At 40.9% G+C, this 16,276-nt stretch overlaps 3 protein-coding genes across 3 annotated transcripts; 1 reads left to right on the forward strand and 2 right to left on the reverse strand.

Annotated features, from left to right (window-relative positions):
• The first annotated feature begins 663 nt into the window (after positions 1 to 663).
• On the forward strand, positions 664 to 4,979 carry LOC125214576 (putative multidrug resistance protein). The gene is made up of 7 exons (XM_089068468.1): positions 664 to 889; positions 952 to 1,015; positions 1,050 to 1,267; positions 1,351 to 1,808; positions 1,884 to 2,424; positions 2,509 to 4,445; positions 4,510 to 4,979. The coding sequence occupies exons 1-7, from the start codon at positions 695 to 697 to the stop codon at positions 4,883 to 4,885; spliced, it is 3,789 nt and encodes a 1,262-aa protein (XP_088924594.1). The 5' UTR covers positions 664 to 694; the 3' UTR covers positions 4,886 to 4,979.
• Positions 4,980 to 5,714: 735 nt separating this feature from the next.
• On the reverse strand, positions 5,715 to 9,201 carry LOC125214578 (uncharacterized). The gene is made up of 5 exons (XM_048115662.2): positions 9,035 to 9,201; positions 8,799 to 8,896; positions 8,572 to 8,671; positions 6,573 to 6,755; positions 5,715 to 6,047 (listed from the first exon to the last, which is right to left on the reverse strand). Exons 1-5 carry the CDS (start codon positions 9,089 to 9,091, stop codon positions 5,925 to 5,927), a joined length of 561 nt encoding a protein of 186 aa, XP_047971619.2. The 5' UTR covers positions 9,092 to 9,201; the 3' UTR covers positions 5,715 to 5,924.
• Positions 9,202 to 13,449: 4,248 nt separating this feature from the next.
• Positions 13,450 to 15,658, reverse strand: LOC125214577 (polyubiquitin). The gene is made up of 2 exons (XM_048115661.2): positions 15,521 to 15,658; positions 13,450 to 14,781 (listed from the first exon to the last, which is right to left on the reverse strand). The coding sequence occupies exon 2, from the start codon at positions 14,779 to 14,781 to the stop codon at positions 13,636 to 13,638; it is 1,146 nt and encodes a 381-aa protein (XP_047971618.1). The 5' UTR covers positions 15,521 to 15,658; the 3' UTR covers positions 13,450 to 13,635.
• Positions 15,659 to 16,276: the final 618 nt, after the last annotated feature.

Raw genomic sequence — 16,276 nt, forward strand, 5'->3', positions numbered from 1 at the left:
TTTCATTTTGGTCTTTTCTTTTGAAATAAAAAATCCAAATTTCATTTTCAGTTCTTATCAGAGTATTTTAAATTTTGCGTTATTTATTTAGGGGTTTTGCTAATCTTGAATTTATAATTTTAAACGTATCAAGTGTTATGTTTAGGGGTTTTGCTCTTGTTTTTGCTTTTTATTTTTTAATTAAAAAAGGCAACTTACAAGTAGCATTTTTTATGATTTTGTTAAAGCTAAGATTACACCAACTTAAAAAAAGGAGAGGGGATAGTTGTTGAGATTCTAGTGACTAAAATATTTTAATCGTGTATCAAATAAATAACTCCAAGTGAAGACATTTGAATTAGTATATATTAGGATGATGATACAGATTTGATTATGTAGAGGCAGTGATATAAACAAGAAGAAACTAAGCATTGTTACAATGCAAAAATGCCGCATACAGATTCTATTAGCAGTACCAAAACACTCACAAAAAGAAGCAACACATGACATTTTACACTGTATATATGAATAGATTTATATAATAATAATATAAAGATTTGAAGCAAGAAATGAGAGACAAACACATAACAGTTGGACAGGAAAGGGCCGGCAGATACACACAAACGCATTTGATTCATTCTTAAGGCCTGCACAAGTATATAAAACACACAGACTGCACAACAAGTGAAATTAGTTGAGATATGCGATAGCGAAAATGGCGAAAAGCAACGGCATTTTTCGATATGCTGATCGATCGGACAAGTTGCTCATGTTCTTCGGGATGCTAGGCAGCATTGGAGATGGCCTGCAGGTCCCTCTCACGATGTATGTTCTCAGCGACGTCATCAATCAATACGGCCTCGTTAGTAAAGAGCGTGGCGTCGCAATCTCCATGGATTCCGTAAACCAGGTACTAATGTTAATGAAGATAACCGTTTTGATCACTTGGCCTAAACCTTTTACTTGCGACAGTATGCGTTGAAGCTTTTCTACGTGGCCATTGGAGTCGGGCTGTCTGCGTTCGTAGGTTGGTTGCATCACCTTAGTTACTAGCACAAGATAAGGAAAACGGATGATCGAGTTTACTTCTACTTTTGCAGAAGGATTATGTTGGGCAAGAACAGCAGAGAGGCAGAGTTCCCGGATGAGATTGGAGTATCTAAAATCGGTGCTCAAGCAAGAAGTAGGCTTCTTCGACTCCCAAGCAGCTGACACGTCGACAACGTTCCAAGTCGTGACCACAATATCAGCAGACTCCAACACAATCCAAACCACAATTGGAGAGAAGGTCTACTTAATTCAACAAAGTAATGGTTATTACACACTTGTTCCTAACTAAAACACTTGATGATGATGGTGATGATGATGCAGATACCTGACTGCCTGGCATACATGTCATCCTTCTTCTTCTGCCTCGCCTTCGCCTTCTCCCTCTCGTGGAAGCTCACCCTGGCGGCCATACCGTTCACCATAATGTTCATAGTCCCGGCGCTTGGGTTTGGGAAAATGATGATGGACGTGGCAATTGAGGGAATAGGGTCGTACGCGGTGGCAGGAGGCATAGCAGAGCAGGCAATTTCATCCATCCGGACAGTTTACTCGTACGTAGCAGAGAACCAAACCCTCGAAAACTTCAGCAGCGTCCTGCAAAAGACAATGGAGCTCGGGGTGAAGCAGGGGTTCGCGAGAGGGCTGATGATGGGGAGCATGGGAGTCATCTACATCAGCTGGGGGTTTCAAGCCTGGATCGGCTCCATCCTCGTCAGCAAGAAAGGCGAAAAGGGCGGAGATGTCTTTGTAGCTGGATTCAATGTCTTAATGGGAGGATTGTTAGTTTCCATACTCACCTCTTTATTACCATTACACACACACAAAACAAGCTTGATAATCATCTGTCTTTGCAGAAACATTCTGACTGCTCTACCAAACCTGACGGCCATAACAGAGGCGAGATCTGCAGCGACACGTATCACAGAGATGATAGACCGCGAGCCGGCCATAGACACGGAGGACAAGAAGGGGAAGGCTCTGTCATACGTGAGAGGCGAGATTCAATTCAAAGGGGTGTATTTCAACTACCCTTCGAGGCCGGATACTCCCATCCTGCAAGGGCTAGACCTCACGGTTCCAGCGGGTGGAACCGTGGGCCTAGTTGGGGGGAGCGGGTCGGGGAAGTCCACCATCATCTCACTTCTTCAACGATTCTATGATCCAATGGAAGGCGAGATTCTTCTGGATGGATACAAAATAAACAAGCTCCATCTCAAGTGGCTCAGATCACAAATGGGGCTGGTGAATCAGGAGCCAGTCCTGTTTGCAACATCAATCAAAGAGAACATTTTGTTTGGCGAAGAAGGTGCATCGATGGAGGATGTGGAGAAGGCCGCTATGGCTGCAAATGCCCATGACTTCATCGTTAAGCTTCCGGATGCATACGAAACACAGGTAATTAAGAAGAATGCTTCCTGAGTTATATAGATTTTTATGTTACACTTAACAATTAAATTTTCGGGAATTATGAATGTATAGGTTGGGCAGTTTGGAGTTCAGTTATCAGGCGGGCAGAAGCAGCGGATAGCGATAGCACGAGCGCTGATAAGGAATCCGAAGATACTGCTGCTCGACGAAGCCACTAGCGCCCTTGATACAGAGTCAGAGCGAATAGTCCAGATGGCCATAGAGCAGGCATCAAAGGGAAGAACAGCCATCGTCGTAGCCCACCGTCTCTCCACCATCAGGATGGCTACCCTCATCACTGTGCTCAACTCAGGCAGAGTCGTGGAATCCGGCTCACACGATGAGCTCATGCAGATCAACGGTGGCCACTACGCTAACATGGTGGAGCTCCAGCTATCAGCATTAGCATCAGGAGACAATGGAGGAGCCTACACTCCCAGAGGGAAGAATCATCTGAGAGCAATGATTCCTTCTAGCCCAATAAGTGTGGTGTCGAGCCCACGAACTCCGTCCATGAACCCGATCAGTCCATTCTCCATGAGCGCGCCTTACTCAATCCAATACGAGGCTGCCTATGACAGCGATGATGATTATGCACAAAACTCAACCTACACTGCTCCTACACAGCTGCGTCTGCTGAAGCTGAACGAGCCGGAGTGGGGGAGAGCCCTGCTCGGGTGCCTAGGCGCGATAGGCTCGGGAGCCGTCCAGCCCATCAACGCGTACTGCGTAGGAGGACTCATATCAGTCTATTTCCGACCGGAAAAATCCAGCATCACACCTCACGCCAGAATCTATTCCTACATATTCCTAGGCCTAGGCTTCTTCAACTTCTTCACAAACCTCATCCAGCACTACAACTTTGCAATAATGGGAGAGAGACTCACCAAGAGAGTCCGAGAGATGCTGCTGAAGAAGCTGCTGACATTCGAGATCGGATGGTTCGATCAGGACGAGAACACGAGCGCGGCCATATCAGCGCGGCTCTCAACAGAGGCCAACATGGTCAAGTCCCTGGTGGGAGACCGCATGTCCCTGCTTTCTCAGGCCGTGTTTGGGGCCACATTCGCCTACATCCTCGGCCTCGTCCTCACATGGAGGCTCGCCCTCGTCATGCTGGCGGCTCAGCCACTCCTCATCGGGAGCTTCTACGCGAGGAGCGTCCTCACCAAGGCCATGTCACAAAAAATACAAACAGCACAGAAGGAAGGAAGCCAGCTCGCAAGCGAAGCAGTTATAAACCACAGAACCATAACCGCCTTCTCCTCCCAGAAACGGATCGTCTCCCTCTTCCGAGCCACACTAGACGGTCCAAAAAAGGAAAGCATCCGACAGTCATGGTTTGCCGGAGTTGGCCTTTGCAGCTCCCAGTTTTTGGCAGCAGCTTCAACCGCTTTAGCCTACTGGTACGGCGGGAAGCTGCTGTCACAACATGAAATAACTCCAGAGAAGTTGTTTCAAGCATTCTTAGCCCTCCTTTTCACTGCGTACACAATCGCAGAAGCGGGGAGCATGACCAACGACATCTCCAGAGGCAGCAGCGCAGTCGGATCAGTGTTTGCGATCCTGGACAGGCAGAGCCAGATAGAGCCGGACAACACGTACAACAAGGACGATGTGAGGAAGGGTATAAGGGGGCGGGTGGAGCTGAAAAAGGTGGTGTTCGCCTACCCTTCGCGGCCGGAGCAGTTGATTTTGAAGGGGCTGAGCCTGAAGATCAACGCAGGGACTACAGTTGCATTGGTGGGGCAGAGTGGTTCGGGGAAATCAACCATAATATCTCTTATAGAGAGATTCTATGATCCCATGAATGGATCAGTGTGGATAGATGATAAGGATATAAGGGACTACAATGTGAGGGCATTGAGATCGCACATTGCGTTAGTGAGCCAGGAGCCAACTCTGTTTGCAGGAACCATATACGAGAACATTGCGTGTGGGGAGACGAGTGCAAGGGAATCGGAGATCAGAAAGGCTGCAATGATGGCTAATGCACATGAGTTTATAAGGTACCTCATTTCTTTCAAGTTCAACCTAATTAGCATCATGTAAATAATGTGTGTTTGGAAACAGTGGAATGAAAGATGGATATGAAACATACTGTGGAGAGAGAGGGGCGCAGCTGTCGGGAGGGCAAAAGCAGAGGATAGCACTAGCACGAGCGATCCTCAAGGACCCGGCCATCCTGCTGCTAGACGAGGCGACAAGTGCTCTGGACAGCGTGTCTGAGAGCTTGGTGCAGGAGGCGCTGGAGAAGATGATGGTTGGCCGGACATGCATAGTGGTGGCTCATCGCCTCTCGACCATACACAAGGCCAACTCCATTGCTGTCATCAAGGATGGGAAGCTCGTCGAGCAAGGCTCCCATTCTGATCTAATGGCTATGGGAAACCGCAGCTCCTACTTTTCCTTGCTTAAACCATCCTCCGATTCCAAAAAAATAGGTTGACCTAAATGTTCCAACCTTTCAGTTGAGCTGGATTACTATGTAAATTGTGTAGAAAAAGGATTAAAGAAATGATAGTTATACTTTAATTCAAATCTCTTCAGATGAAGTCATGTTTATCTTATCAGTTCCATAAACTGCCTACTTTCATCTGCATTCCATATGTCTCTATAAAGACCTATCACACACTATCCACCTATCGACTATACTATGGACTAGACATATAAATAGGGTAGACAAACGATCTCCTTTGTCGTAGTTATGCCCTCATCTCATTTAGTTTATTCGAGCTCATTTGTGTGCGGTGCTGCTACATTCAAGATGAACGGTTTTATCTTTGTAGATGATGCGCCGAACCGGAGCAGTACCAAGACGCATTTCGTCTTGTGGAAAGAAGCCTTACTCGACTCAGCTTAAATATTACGGTTTTGTGTTTTGATTATGTATTTTCCAGTTTTCAGTCTTCATGTTTCCGTGTAATTTCTTTCAATTTTATTTTATATCGGGATTGTACTACACCCGCCAGGTTTCTATTTATTTGTACCCAGATGCCAACAGGCGCAAGGGGAAATAGTAGTTGCCATCCGTAGGAGAAGATTGAACTGTGACTCATTAAATCTAAAAACTTACGAATCTAAAACTACCTTTGCTTGGAGATGTCGACCGACTTGAGCACCGCCACCGCCAGGCGCCAGCTGTTGTAATTATTTAATAAAGTGTCTTAGATTCATACATGAGGAAACCAGACGAAGTAGAAACAGGGGGAAAACATCCTAATCTAGGCCCCACGATATCATATCTGGTAATGCATATGAGAGAACATAACCAAAAATGAACACAACAAATATGCAACCACTTGCAGCTGCAAGAGGAAGCAATAGTAATTTAACGAATTCCTTTTCTTTTTTCTTTTTAACTATGGGCAAATGTCGTCGCATGTGATATTACTAGCAACGAAATGTAGCTAGGCCAAAAGGAGGTGCAAAATGTCCAAATGAAGAGTGGAGTTACAAGGATAACACTTGAGAGCAAAAGAAGCAAGTTACTCATCATCTTTGTATGGATACTCCTCAGGAACTTGCTTCAGAAGCTTGACTTGCAACTCAAATACATCATCTCCTCTAAGCATGTCGCGGAGCCATGTGACCTCGGTTTTCATTGAGACCTAAACAAAAGAACAGAGATGATAATTGAAACTGCGTCGTAGTACTTGAAAGATTCTGGTCATCACTGTATTAATATCAGAAGCTGTTGATACTTCATGTAACAAAACCCATCAACAAAGTACGATATTAATAACACAAGAGAAAAGGAATGGGAACCCAGAGAGCGAAACGAAAATGGGAAAGGAGCATATTTCGTAGATCATTGTCCACTGACCCAACCTCTTCTACTTCCTTTGCCCTTATCAATCTTAGTTGCTTAAATACTTCAGGTAGTGCTACTCTGAGTTTCATAGAGAATTAATGGCTTATAAGCTCACAACTTGTTGATCTTTTCCCAATTATTCTATAAAAAGTTCAGATTTTTATTTGAAAATAAGGATAGCCAATATTAGTCATATTTCAAGAGGACGGAGCTCATACAAAAAATATAAAGTGTCAGATGCTGAAATGACAAAGATGCATGCAAAACAACCTCAGAAGAGAACATTTGGTTTAGGATGGATAGCAGAGAATAGAATGCTCACCATCTCAAGAGCCCCTCTGACAACTCCACTTAAAATATTGCAGTAGTGGAGACCTTGACAGGTATCAGGCAGCTCAACAAAGTCTACTAAAGGATTATCTTCCAAAATGAGACTACAGGTTGTTCCTTCAGCATCCCAGTGAGTAACAGATGCAGCGACACCTAGGAACATTTTGAATCCAACCTGTAGATGAATGATTACATTAAGAACAGAAAAAATCACACAAATACATAAACAACTGGAACTCTATGTAGGAAGCACCACATTAGCATTGAGTTCACATGGAGAGCTTCAATAAGCTTTGGTACTTATATCTTAATCTAAAAGTGATTTGACGTTCAATCTGAAGGAGCACATGATGGACGTTACACGTGAGAGTACCACTTGTTCTGCCAAAATGTACACCCCAAAGCTTCGCAACAAATTGATTCCACTTACAGTTGCTCCTCAATAAACCTAACTATAATGATATATGCCCCCAATCCCAAACTGCATGGAATTTCGGGAAATGACCAGTCATAACTCAGAGGGTGGGTTAATTTGTGAAGTCTCATATTGGGGGTTTAGCCAGTAGAAGATTGATTCATCGGCCTTTATTGATGCAATCTTGAGTGATCGACATCAAGGTCTACTCTGACTCAGAGGCCCTTGGATTGATTGGAGACCAAGGAAGAAGGACAAGGGAAAAATGAGGAAGAAATGGGGCTACATGGAGCAAGCAAAACAGACCCTGCGGACCGCGGGTTTCGTCCAACCAACCCCACGGCCAGTGTTGTATCTGAGTCAGAACAATCCTTGTGGATGGCGGGGCTTCGTTCAACCAACCCTGTGGCCAGCGGACTTGGTTGAGTTCGGGCAGAACGATCCCTGCAGAGTGCAGACTTGCATTTTTTAGGCGGAAATCCTAGCCCCTTTTTCCACTTTATCTTTTCTCTCTTATAAATACTTTCTTTTCATTTGCAATGCTTAGTAGGCTTGTATGAATGATGAAAATTCTCCTTGTGAGTTTCCTCACCTTTTTGGGTTGAAAAGTTTATCTATGAAATTCCAAATCGATGGGTTTGGTTGTGTTAGCATAATGGCCAACATAAAGGTATAACATTAGTGTGGGTGTGCTAGTCGCGGAGCCGTGCAAGAGGTTGCATTGGCGGCAGTTTCCGAGGGTTGCGTCTCTTCGGTGGAGGAAGGTCCTTTAGTCCCAATGAGGTCTCCTATTCCTAACCCATTCTTCATTCTTTAGTTACTCCACCTATTTTTGTGTTCGGTTCGTTCTTTGGGTGAATTCCTCAATTATTTCTTTCTTTTATTGTCCAAGAAAGAACAAATCTGGGCACGTTAAGTTTCCCATGGCTTGATTTTTATGTTTTTTACATATCATTTGTGTAAGAGAGACACTGCCTTTGGGGCATTTCAAAAAGATGTCGCCTTTATGAAAGAAAATTTGAAGATGCCTGACTCCAAAATATGATTTTATACATTTTGGTCCTACTTGGTGACAACTCTATAGTTTTCCATCATTGGATTCATCGCAGATGCTACTTCGTTGCATGAGTTTTATATTTTCCAGTTTAAGTAAATGCATATCATTTGCAGCAGCTAGTACTTATAGTGAAGATTGTTTGAGAGAAGTGCTACACTATGGTTTTTACTTAGATATATGCTGAACACTTTTTCCACATTAAAACACTTAATCCCCTTTGTGCATGTGGTGCTTCTTCTTACTACACTTCAATCTCAGCATCGAAATATTCTCACTATTTGATTGGAACTAATTCCTAATAGGTTCAAACAAGAGAGCATTGCAAGCGCTTAATCCATCAGAGATATCATATCCCCAAACAGCACAAGTTCCATTTTCGTTTCTTAAAATATACTTAAGTGATGTTAATAGAAATAATTAAGGTAAACCATAGATGTAAGCCCTAACTTCATAGGTAAGACAGATTCCATCAATTCAGTAGCACAAAAACTTTATGGAGAAGAGAGCAGGAGATAAGACCTTAGCGATCACATCAGCTGTTTCCCTGAAATCGACACACCTTGACACGCTTGATTTGGCGAGGAATTCATCAACCAGACGGACCCCAATATTATAACCCCTGAGATGGAACAACTCAAGTACTGAAAAATTCAGCTGTAACACAACATAATTATCGAAAAATCAATAATTGTAAGAGATAATTGGACTAAAAAAAAGTCAAAAGAAGAGAGTTATAAATCATTTACATTTGATCGAGCTGCTTGTTAACCTCCTCCACCTCCTCCAGATCGGTAATCAATTGGCGCACGATAGCACCGTATGTGAGAGTAAAGAGCTCCGCGTTCTACAGAAATCGAGTCCCGCAGTGAATCGCCATAAATGGAACAAAACAAATAAAAAAATTAACCAAAATTGGATAAACTAAAGTATCCAGGAGAAAATAGGAAATGGAAAATAGCAATGACTTTCTATTAACACTTACAACGCGATCTACACTGGCGAAAATCACATCACCCGACTTGGGAGCAGCGGGAGCCATAAGAGAGAGAGAGAGAGAGATCGGAAGTTGTGAAATGATTTCTCAACTGAAGAGAATGTGATTGTGGACAGAGTCACCGTCTTCGCATTATTCCCCTTTGCAGTATACTCCCTCCGTTCCACTTTAGAGTCCGATTGAGTTTGGCACGAGTTTTATAGAAAAGTTGTGAAAAAAGATAGTGGAATGTAGGTCCTACTTTTATATATTAGTTTTATAATATAATGTGAGTGGAAAAAAGTGAGTAGAATGTGGGACCTATTACCAACTATGGAATATTCTAACTGGGGTCTCCTAAAATGGAACATCCAAAAGTAGTAAACCAGGACGCTTAAAGTGGGACGAAAGGAGTACTATATTCTAGAGTACTTTATTTTTTGGCTAACCTTTATACGTAAGCCAGGACATTGAAATCATGATAAATTGAGATTTTTTATTTCTTACGAATTCTCGAGATACGTAAGAGCATCTACAATAGGAACACCCTAGCAATAGCCGAGCAAAAAACTTCTGCCATGTCATCATGCCCTTCTACAATCTAGCCACAGGCTAACCAAACAACAGCCTAACAATAGGCTAGAAATAGCCTAGCCAACGCCCTAGCCCGACAAATAAATTAACAAATACGAAATTAAAATTGGACAAAATATGAAGAAAGTGCAAACATAATTCCATAAAATAAAAATAATAATAATAATAATAATAATAATAATAATAGTAGTAGTACAATAAAAAAAAAAGCCTAGTACAATAAAAAAAAAGCCCTTCTCAAAGCTTGCAACGAACCGTATATATAGAGTTGAAATAAAAAAAAAAATACTCCGTCCACGAATAAAAGTCCCGTTCACTTTTTCGCTCTTGTTTTGTAAAAATGATAGTAAATAGTTAAAGTGGACAAATTATAAAGTAAGAGAGAGATTAATGTAAACAAGAGTCTTATCTACATTAATCTCTCTCTTACTTTATCATTTGTCCACTTTAACTATTTATTACTACCTCTGTCCCCCAAAATTTGCTACACTTTGACCCGACACGGGTTTTAAGAAATGTAATGGAAAGTGAGTTGAAAAAGTTGGTGGGATGTGGGTCCTACTTTTAAAGTATTAGATTTATAATAAAATGTGAGTAAGAATGAGTTAGTGGAATATGGGGTCCACTACCAAAAATGGTAAAAGTGAAGTGTATCAAATTTTCAGGGACGGACCGAAATGGTAATATGTATCAAATTTTCAGGGACAGAGGTAGTATCATTTTTACAAAACAAGTGCGAAAAAATGAACGGGACTCTTATTCGTGGACGGAGAGAGTATTAATTAAAGGTGTTAGTCGATCGCTCGCCACATAATAGGTAGCTAGCGATCGACTAACTCCCAAAGTCCGCACCCAACCTCACGTCCGTCACGCGTTAGTCCGTCTCGCTCGCCGCACGCAGTAGTGGACCCACTACCATCAGATGGTTGGAATTTGAGAAATGTGTTGTTTCCTGATTAATTGACTCCGTATACCAAAGGCTCGGCGACCCCAAACATCAAGAGGTTGTGGACTCCATATGAAGATGTCTATCAACCATAGTTGGCAAACATGCAGTGTGAGAGGAGCTATACAGGTCGACACCATATAGCTTTATGTTGGCAAACTCCGCAAAAAGAGACAAAAATTGTGTGGGTCACCATTTTAGAAGATTCGATCAACAAAACCGAAAGGTTTTTTGGGATCGATTGACCAAAACCTACAATGGTATGTGGCTAGAAGGGTCTCTCTGCCACAATTTGAAGATGCTTCAGAATCATTTCAGTTGAGTGAGCCCAAACATTCAAAGGTTCATCGGCATATTTGTTAATGATTCAAGGCAGTGCGGCCATGGAGCTTCAGTCATGTTGATGTACCAACAAGATGCGGGAGGGCCTTCAAATGTGTCGATACTTGAAATACGGCTCGGATGCTGGATAAGTGGGTGGGTGGTACCTAGTCCTGCACGGCTCGAGCTCCAAATGGACAAAGCACACAGCGGGTCGCCACTACTCATGAAGTGGTGGCGACCAATCCACCCAACCCGAGACCGGCGAGGATACTATCGCAAGCCAGGTTGCTGAATCTGGTATGGAAGATTCGAGCTCCAGTGAAGGTGGATCCGAAGCCGGTTCGCGGTGATGGTTGATTGAGACGAAGGCGGCGAAAGCTAGCCGTAAAGAAGGATCAAGCCGAGCGGACCCCAAGCTCACCTCCTTCCAATCTGGATAGTTGGTGAACGTCACAATGGTTGACATTAGCCGTAAGACACCACAACAAAAAATTGTGGACAAGAGTTTTAAGAAATATAGTGGAAATTGAGTTGAAAATGTTAGTGAAATGTGAGTCTTATTTTTATATATAGAGGGAACTTCTTTTTTGGTCCACGAATTTTGCCAAAGTATCATTTTAGGTCCGTGAACTTTGAAAATATCATTTGAGGTCCATCAACTATGTGATAATATCATTTGAAGTACTCTTTTACTATTCCAAGTTTTTCTGGACGAAAATACCCTCAATACCTTAAAGGGTATATATTTTTAATAAACTTATCATATACTCATATTTTTTATAAATATCTTTACAATATATTTTTGACGATTTTTCTAAATATAATTTGACCTTCAATATTATCACTTAATTTTGTGACATGCAAGTTAAATTGCTTCTTCAATTATTTATATTAAAGAATTTTAAAATTGAATATAGAACTTCTTTAATAATAAAAAAAAATTGAATAAGGATTATTTCTTGCATGTCACAAAATTAAGTGATAATATTGAAGGTCAAATTATATTTAGAAAATTCATCAAAAATATATAGTAAAGATATTTATAAAAAATATGAATATATCATAAGTTTATTAAAAATATATACTCTTAAAAATATTGAGGGTATTTTCGTCCAAAAAAACTTGAAAATAGTAAAAAAGTACTTAAAATGATATTACTCCATAGTTGATGGACCTCAAATGACATTTTCAAAGTTCACGGACCTAAAATGATACTTTGGCAAAGTTCGTGGACCAAAAATGATGTTCCCTCTTATATATATTGGTTTTATAAATGAGTTAGTGGAATATATGGTCCACTACCAAAAATGGTAAAAAGTGAAATTTGACAAATTTTTATTGAAAGGACAAAAATGAAAAAATGTGACAAAACTTTCTGTCATGGTGGGAGTATTAATTTTATAATAAAATGTGAGTTGAATGAGTTAGTAGAAAGTGGAGTCTACCTACTATTTATAAAGTGAACTAAGGGCTCCTAGACAAACTAAAATAGTGAACCGAGACTCCTAATGATGGACGGAGATATTATAATTTTGTTTATATATAAATTTTAAATATTGTTGAGCCAAAAAATCGATTTTAGTAAAACTTTCCTCATAGGAATGGAAGGAAATTTTTTACATTTTGATACTTAATAATGGAAAAATAAAGTTAAAACATTCTGATGTGAATTGATCTCAAAAAATATAGTAGAAATCAACAACTTATAATGATAATAAAATTGATACTCCTTTAAATCTCAAAAAATATAGAAATCAACAACTTATAATGATAATATGAATAAATGTGCAAAGCTTACATAAAATTGATACTTCCTTAAAGAGTTAAATGAAGAGAGCTGTAAATTAAAAGATTATAAAGTAGAGAAGTAATAGAAACTAAAATACTGTATATGAAAATGTAAACAAAAATAGAGAAAATAGAAGTATTATTTTTAATTGGGATGTGCCATGAAAATACGAATTATTTATGACTAAGAGTGAGTACTAAATACCAATAGAGATTTTTTGATTCGGATATATAGAGCTGATTACCAGATATGATGCGAAAAAAAATGATGGAAGAAACCATAGTTCGGAGAATCCATTCCGGTCAAAATATACATGTTGAACTAGTAGTTTTTCTAAAAGCCACTGATAGCCTTGAAATGGAACCAAAATTTTATTTGTCTTTCCCATGCCATGGAAGCTACGGTGGCTTCAGCTGCTCTGTTTCTCTTAGTTGAATGCCTTAATTCTCCACAAGATCACTCTAAATACCTATCCATCGGACGATAGAGAAATTAATTCTGAAGTGATATGGTAACAAGACAGATAAATTCATAACCCTGAAGCACTAGCACCTGAGAGCATTAACAATAACAAAACATTGAGAGATCAAATTCAAAAGACATCATACTACAATGAAACGTTGAGAGCATTAACAAAAAATAAAAAATTGAGAGCTGCAAGGCACATCTGTATCAAACAAAGATACCGACCAACAACTGGCGCACACAGAAGGTGTTTGAAACACACAATATAGAGAACATCAGATGCAATGCAAAGAAACAAACAAGCCATTGTAGAAAGATAAATTTATTTAGGGTGGCAGGGGTAAACCCCCTGCCTAACTGTTCAATAGACCAGGAAACTTAAATGTTCATCTTCACACTAGCCGTTCAACAACGGCAAACCAGACACCAATAAACTGACCACAACCCAACAGACACGGACAACAGAAATAGACCAAGCAACTTTCACAACATTCAGTAGCCACCACGGAGACGGAGGACAAGGTGAAGGGTGGACTCCTTCTGGATGTTATAATCAGCCAAGGTCCTTCCATCCTCCAACTGCTTTCCAGCAAAGATCAACCTCTGCTGGTCTGGTGGGATGCCCTCCTTGTCCTGAATCTTGGCCTTGACGTTGTCAATGGTGTCAGAGCTCTCCACCTCCAGGGTGATGGTCTTCCCAGTCAAAGTCTTCACAAATATCTGCATACCACCACGGAGCCTCAGGACCAAGTGCAGGGTGGACTCCTTCTGGATGTTATAATCAGCCAGGGTGCGGCCATCCTCCAACTGCTTTCCAGCAAAGATGAGCCTCTGCTGGTCTGGTGGGATTCCCTCCTTGTCCTGGATCTTGGCCTTGACATTGTCAATGGTGTCCGAGCTCTCAACCTCCAAGGTGATGGTCTTTCCTGTCAGGGTCTTCACGAAGATCTGCATACCACCACGCAGCCGGAGCACCAAATGCAAGGTCGACTCCTTCTGGATGTTATAGTCCGCAAGTGTGCGTCCATCCTCCAACTGCTTGCCTGCAAAGATGAGCCTCTGCTGGTCCGGAGGGATGCCCTCCTTGTCCTGGATTTTTGCCTTCACGTTGTCGATGGTGTCTGAGCTCTCAACTTCCAGGGTGATGGTCTTGCCCGTTAGGGTCTTCACGAAAATCTGCATACCTCCACGCAGCCTGAGCACCAAATGGAGGGTGGACTCCTTCTGGATGTTGTAGTCGGCGAGGGTACGCCCATCCTCGAGCTGCTTTCCGGCAAAGATCAACCTTTGCTGGTCCGGAGGGATACCCTCCTTGTCCTGGATCTTGGCCTTGACGTTGTCGATGGTGTCAGAGCTCTCAACCTCAAGGGTGATGGTTTTGCCCGTGAGGGTCTTCACGAAGATCTGCATACCACCACGAAGACGGAGGACCAAGTGGAGGGTGGACTCCTTCTGGATGTTGTAGTCGGCGAGGGTACGCCCGTCCTCAAGCTGCTTTCCGGCAAAGATAAGCCTCTGCTGGTCTGGGGGAATCCCTTCCTTGTCCTGGATTTTAGCCTTGACGTTATCGATGGTGTCAGAGCTCTCCACCTCAAGGGTGATGGTCTTGCCGGTGAGGGTTTTCACAAAGATCTGCATCTGTATCGTCAAACAATCGTATCAAAAAACAGATATCGGAATAAACTGATCAATTACCATCCCCAAATAATCAACAACGACTGACGATTTCTAGACAAAATTTTAAATCCAACAAGAACAATCCAAACTATTAAACAAAATTATAATAAGAAACAGCAGATCCAAAAATTGAAATCAACAAGAATCACGAAACAGAATTAGAAATGACTATCTGAATAGCAAATTCCAAAATTGAAGACAATAATCAAACAAATCACCAAATCGAGAAACACAGATTTCAGATCTCAAAATCCAAACCCTATAAATCAAAGCATGCGAATTATGTTACCCTAAAAACGAGAAAATACAACAATTTTGAGCCGATCGAAGCAATAATAGAACAATTTATAACAAATAACCGAATCTAAGGATGCAGAAACACAGAAATCCAACAAGAACAATCCAAACGATTACACAAAATTACACTACGAAACAGCATATCCAAAAATTGAAATTTATAAGTATCAAGAAACAGAATTAGAAATGATTATCTGAATAGCAGATCCCAAAATCGAAGACAGTAATTAAACAAATCACCAAATCGAGAAACACAAAATTCAGATCTCAAAATCCAAACCCTAAAAATGAAAGCATGCAATTTATGTTACCCTAAAAACGATAAAATACAACAATTACGAGCCGATCGAAACAAAATAGAACAACTTATAACATATAACCGAATCTAAGACAGAAATCGTACCTTGAAAGGAAAGATTTGGAGAAAATACTTGGAGATGGTGAAATGAAGGATGAAAATAAAAGCAGCAATGAGGGGATTTATATAGGAAAAGGTAGCCGACTTAAGAGAAAAATTCCTTCAACAGTAGCGTATAATACGAAAACACGTGTCCCAATGACGTGTATCACCTACAACCATACGGCAATTGCAAGTTGAGTGAGCGAAAATAATTAGGTTATCGTGTGGTCCGCCGCTCCACGCACTCGCTTTCATCACCCTAATCCATTTTTTTAAAACTTAATCTGAAATATTATAATAAAAATTAAATTATTTATATTTCTGGATCCCACTCCAATAATTGAACATTTAAAATTATATCTGAGCATCTTCAATGACAATAGCCCAACAATAGTCTAGTCAAAAACTTCTCATGCCATATCATCAGACAAGAAATTGGACTAGCACTAAGACTAGCTACAATAAATAAAATTATAAAAAATAAATAAATTATAATCACGCAAAATACGGAATTAAATTTACGATACAGATACGGAAAAATGCAATAATTTATTTTAAATTAAAAAAAGTACATCCTAAAAAAAAGTACATAATTAAAAAAAATACATAAAAAAATCCCCATACTTCCACACACTCGGACCCAGTCGTCGCACGCCATTCACGTATGAGTTTCGGAAATTTAAAAAAAAAATTATTCTAGCCGGTCGACTAGCAGATTTCGAGCATGCAATGGCGGCTAGCGCATCGACTAGCGCCCGC

This window comes from Salvia hispanica, chromosome 3, assembly GCF_029641045.1.
Source record: "Salvia hispanica isolate PSC_SH4W2 chromosome 3, Shi_PSC_v1, whole genome shotgun sequence".
NCBI lineage: Eukaryota > Viridiplantae > Streptophyta > Magnoliopsida > Lamiales > Lamiaceae > Salvia > Salvia hispanica.

Bases quoted from the DNA above. Each gene is read 5' to 3' on its own strand.
- LOC125214576 (XM_089068468.1), top strand. From the start codon at position 695: ATGGCGAAAAGCAACGGCATTTTTCGATATGCTGATCGATCGGACAAG. The intron at 890-951 runs GTACTAATGTTA...TACTTGCGACAG, and splicing joins CCATGGATTCCGTAAACCAG to TATGCGTTGAAGCTTTTCTA. The intron at 1,016-1,049 runs ATCACCTTAGTT...GATAAGGAAAAC, and splicing joins TGCGTTCGTAGGTTGGTTGC to GGATGATCGAGTTTACTTCT.
- LOC125214578 (XM_048115662.2), bottom strand. From the start codon at position 9,091: ATGGCTCCCGCTGCTCCCAAGTCGGGTGATGTGATTTTCGCCAGTGTA. The intron at 8,672-8,798 runs GTAAATGATTTA...GTTCCATCTCAG, and splicing joins AACAAGCAGCTCGATCAAAT to GGGTTATAATATTGGGGTCC. The intron at 6,756-8,571 runs GTCTTATCTCCT...ATTCATCTACAG, and splicing joins CAGCTGATGTGATCGCTAAG to GTTGGATTCAAAATGTTCCT.
- LOC125214577 (XM_048115661.2), bottom strand. From the start codon at position 14,781: ATGCAGATCTTTGTGAAAACCCTCACCGGCAAGACCATCACCCTTGAG.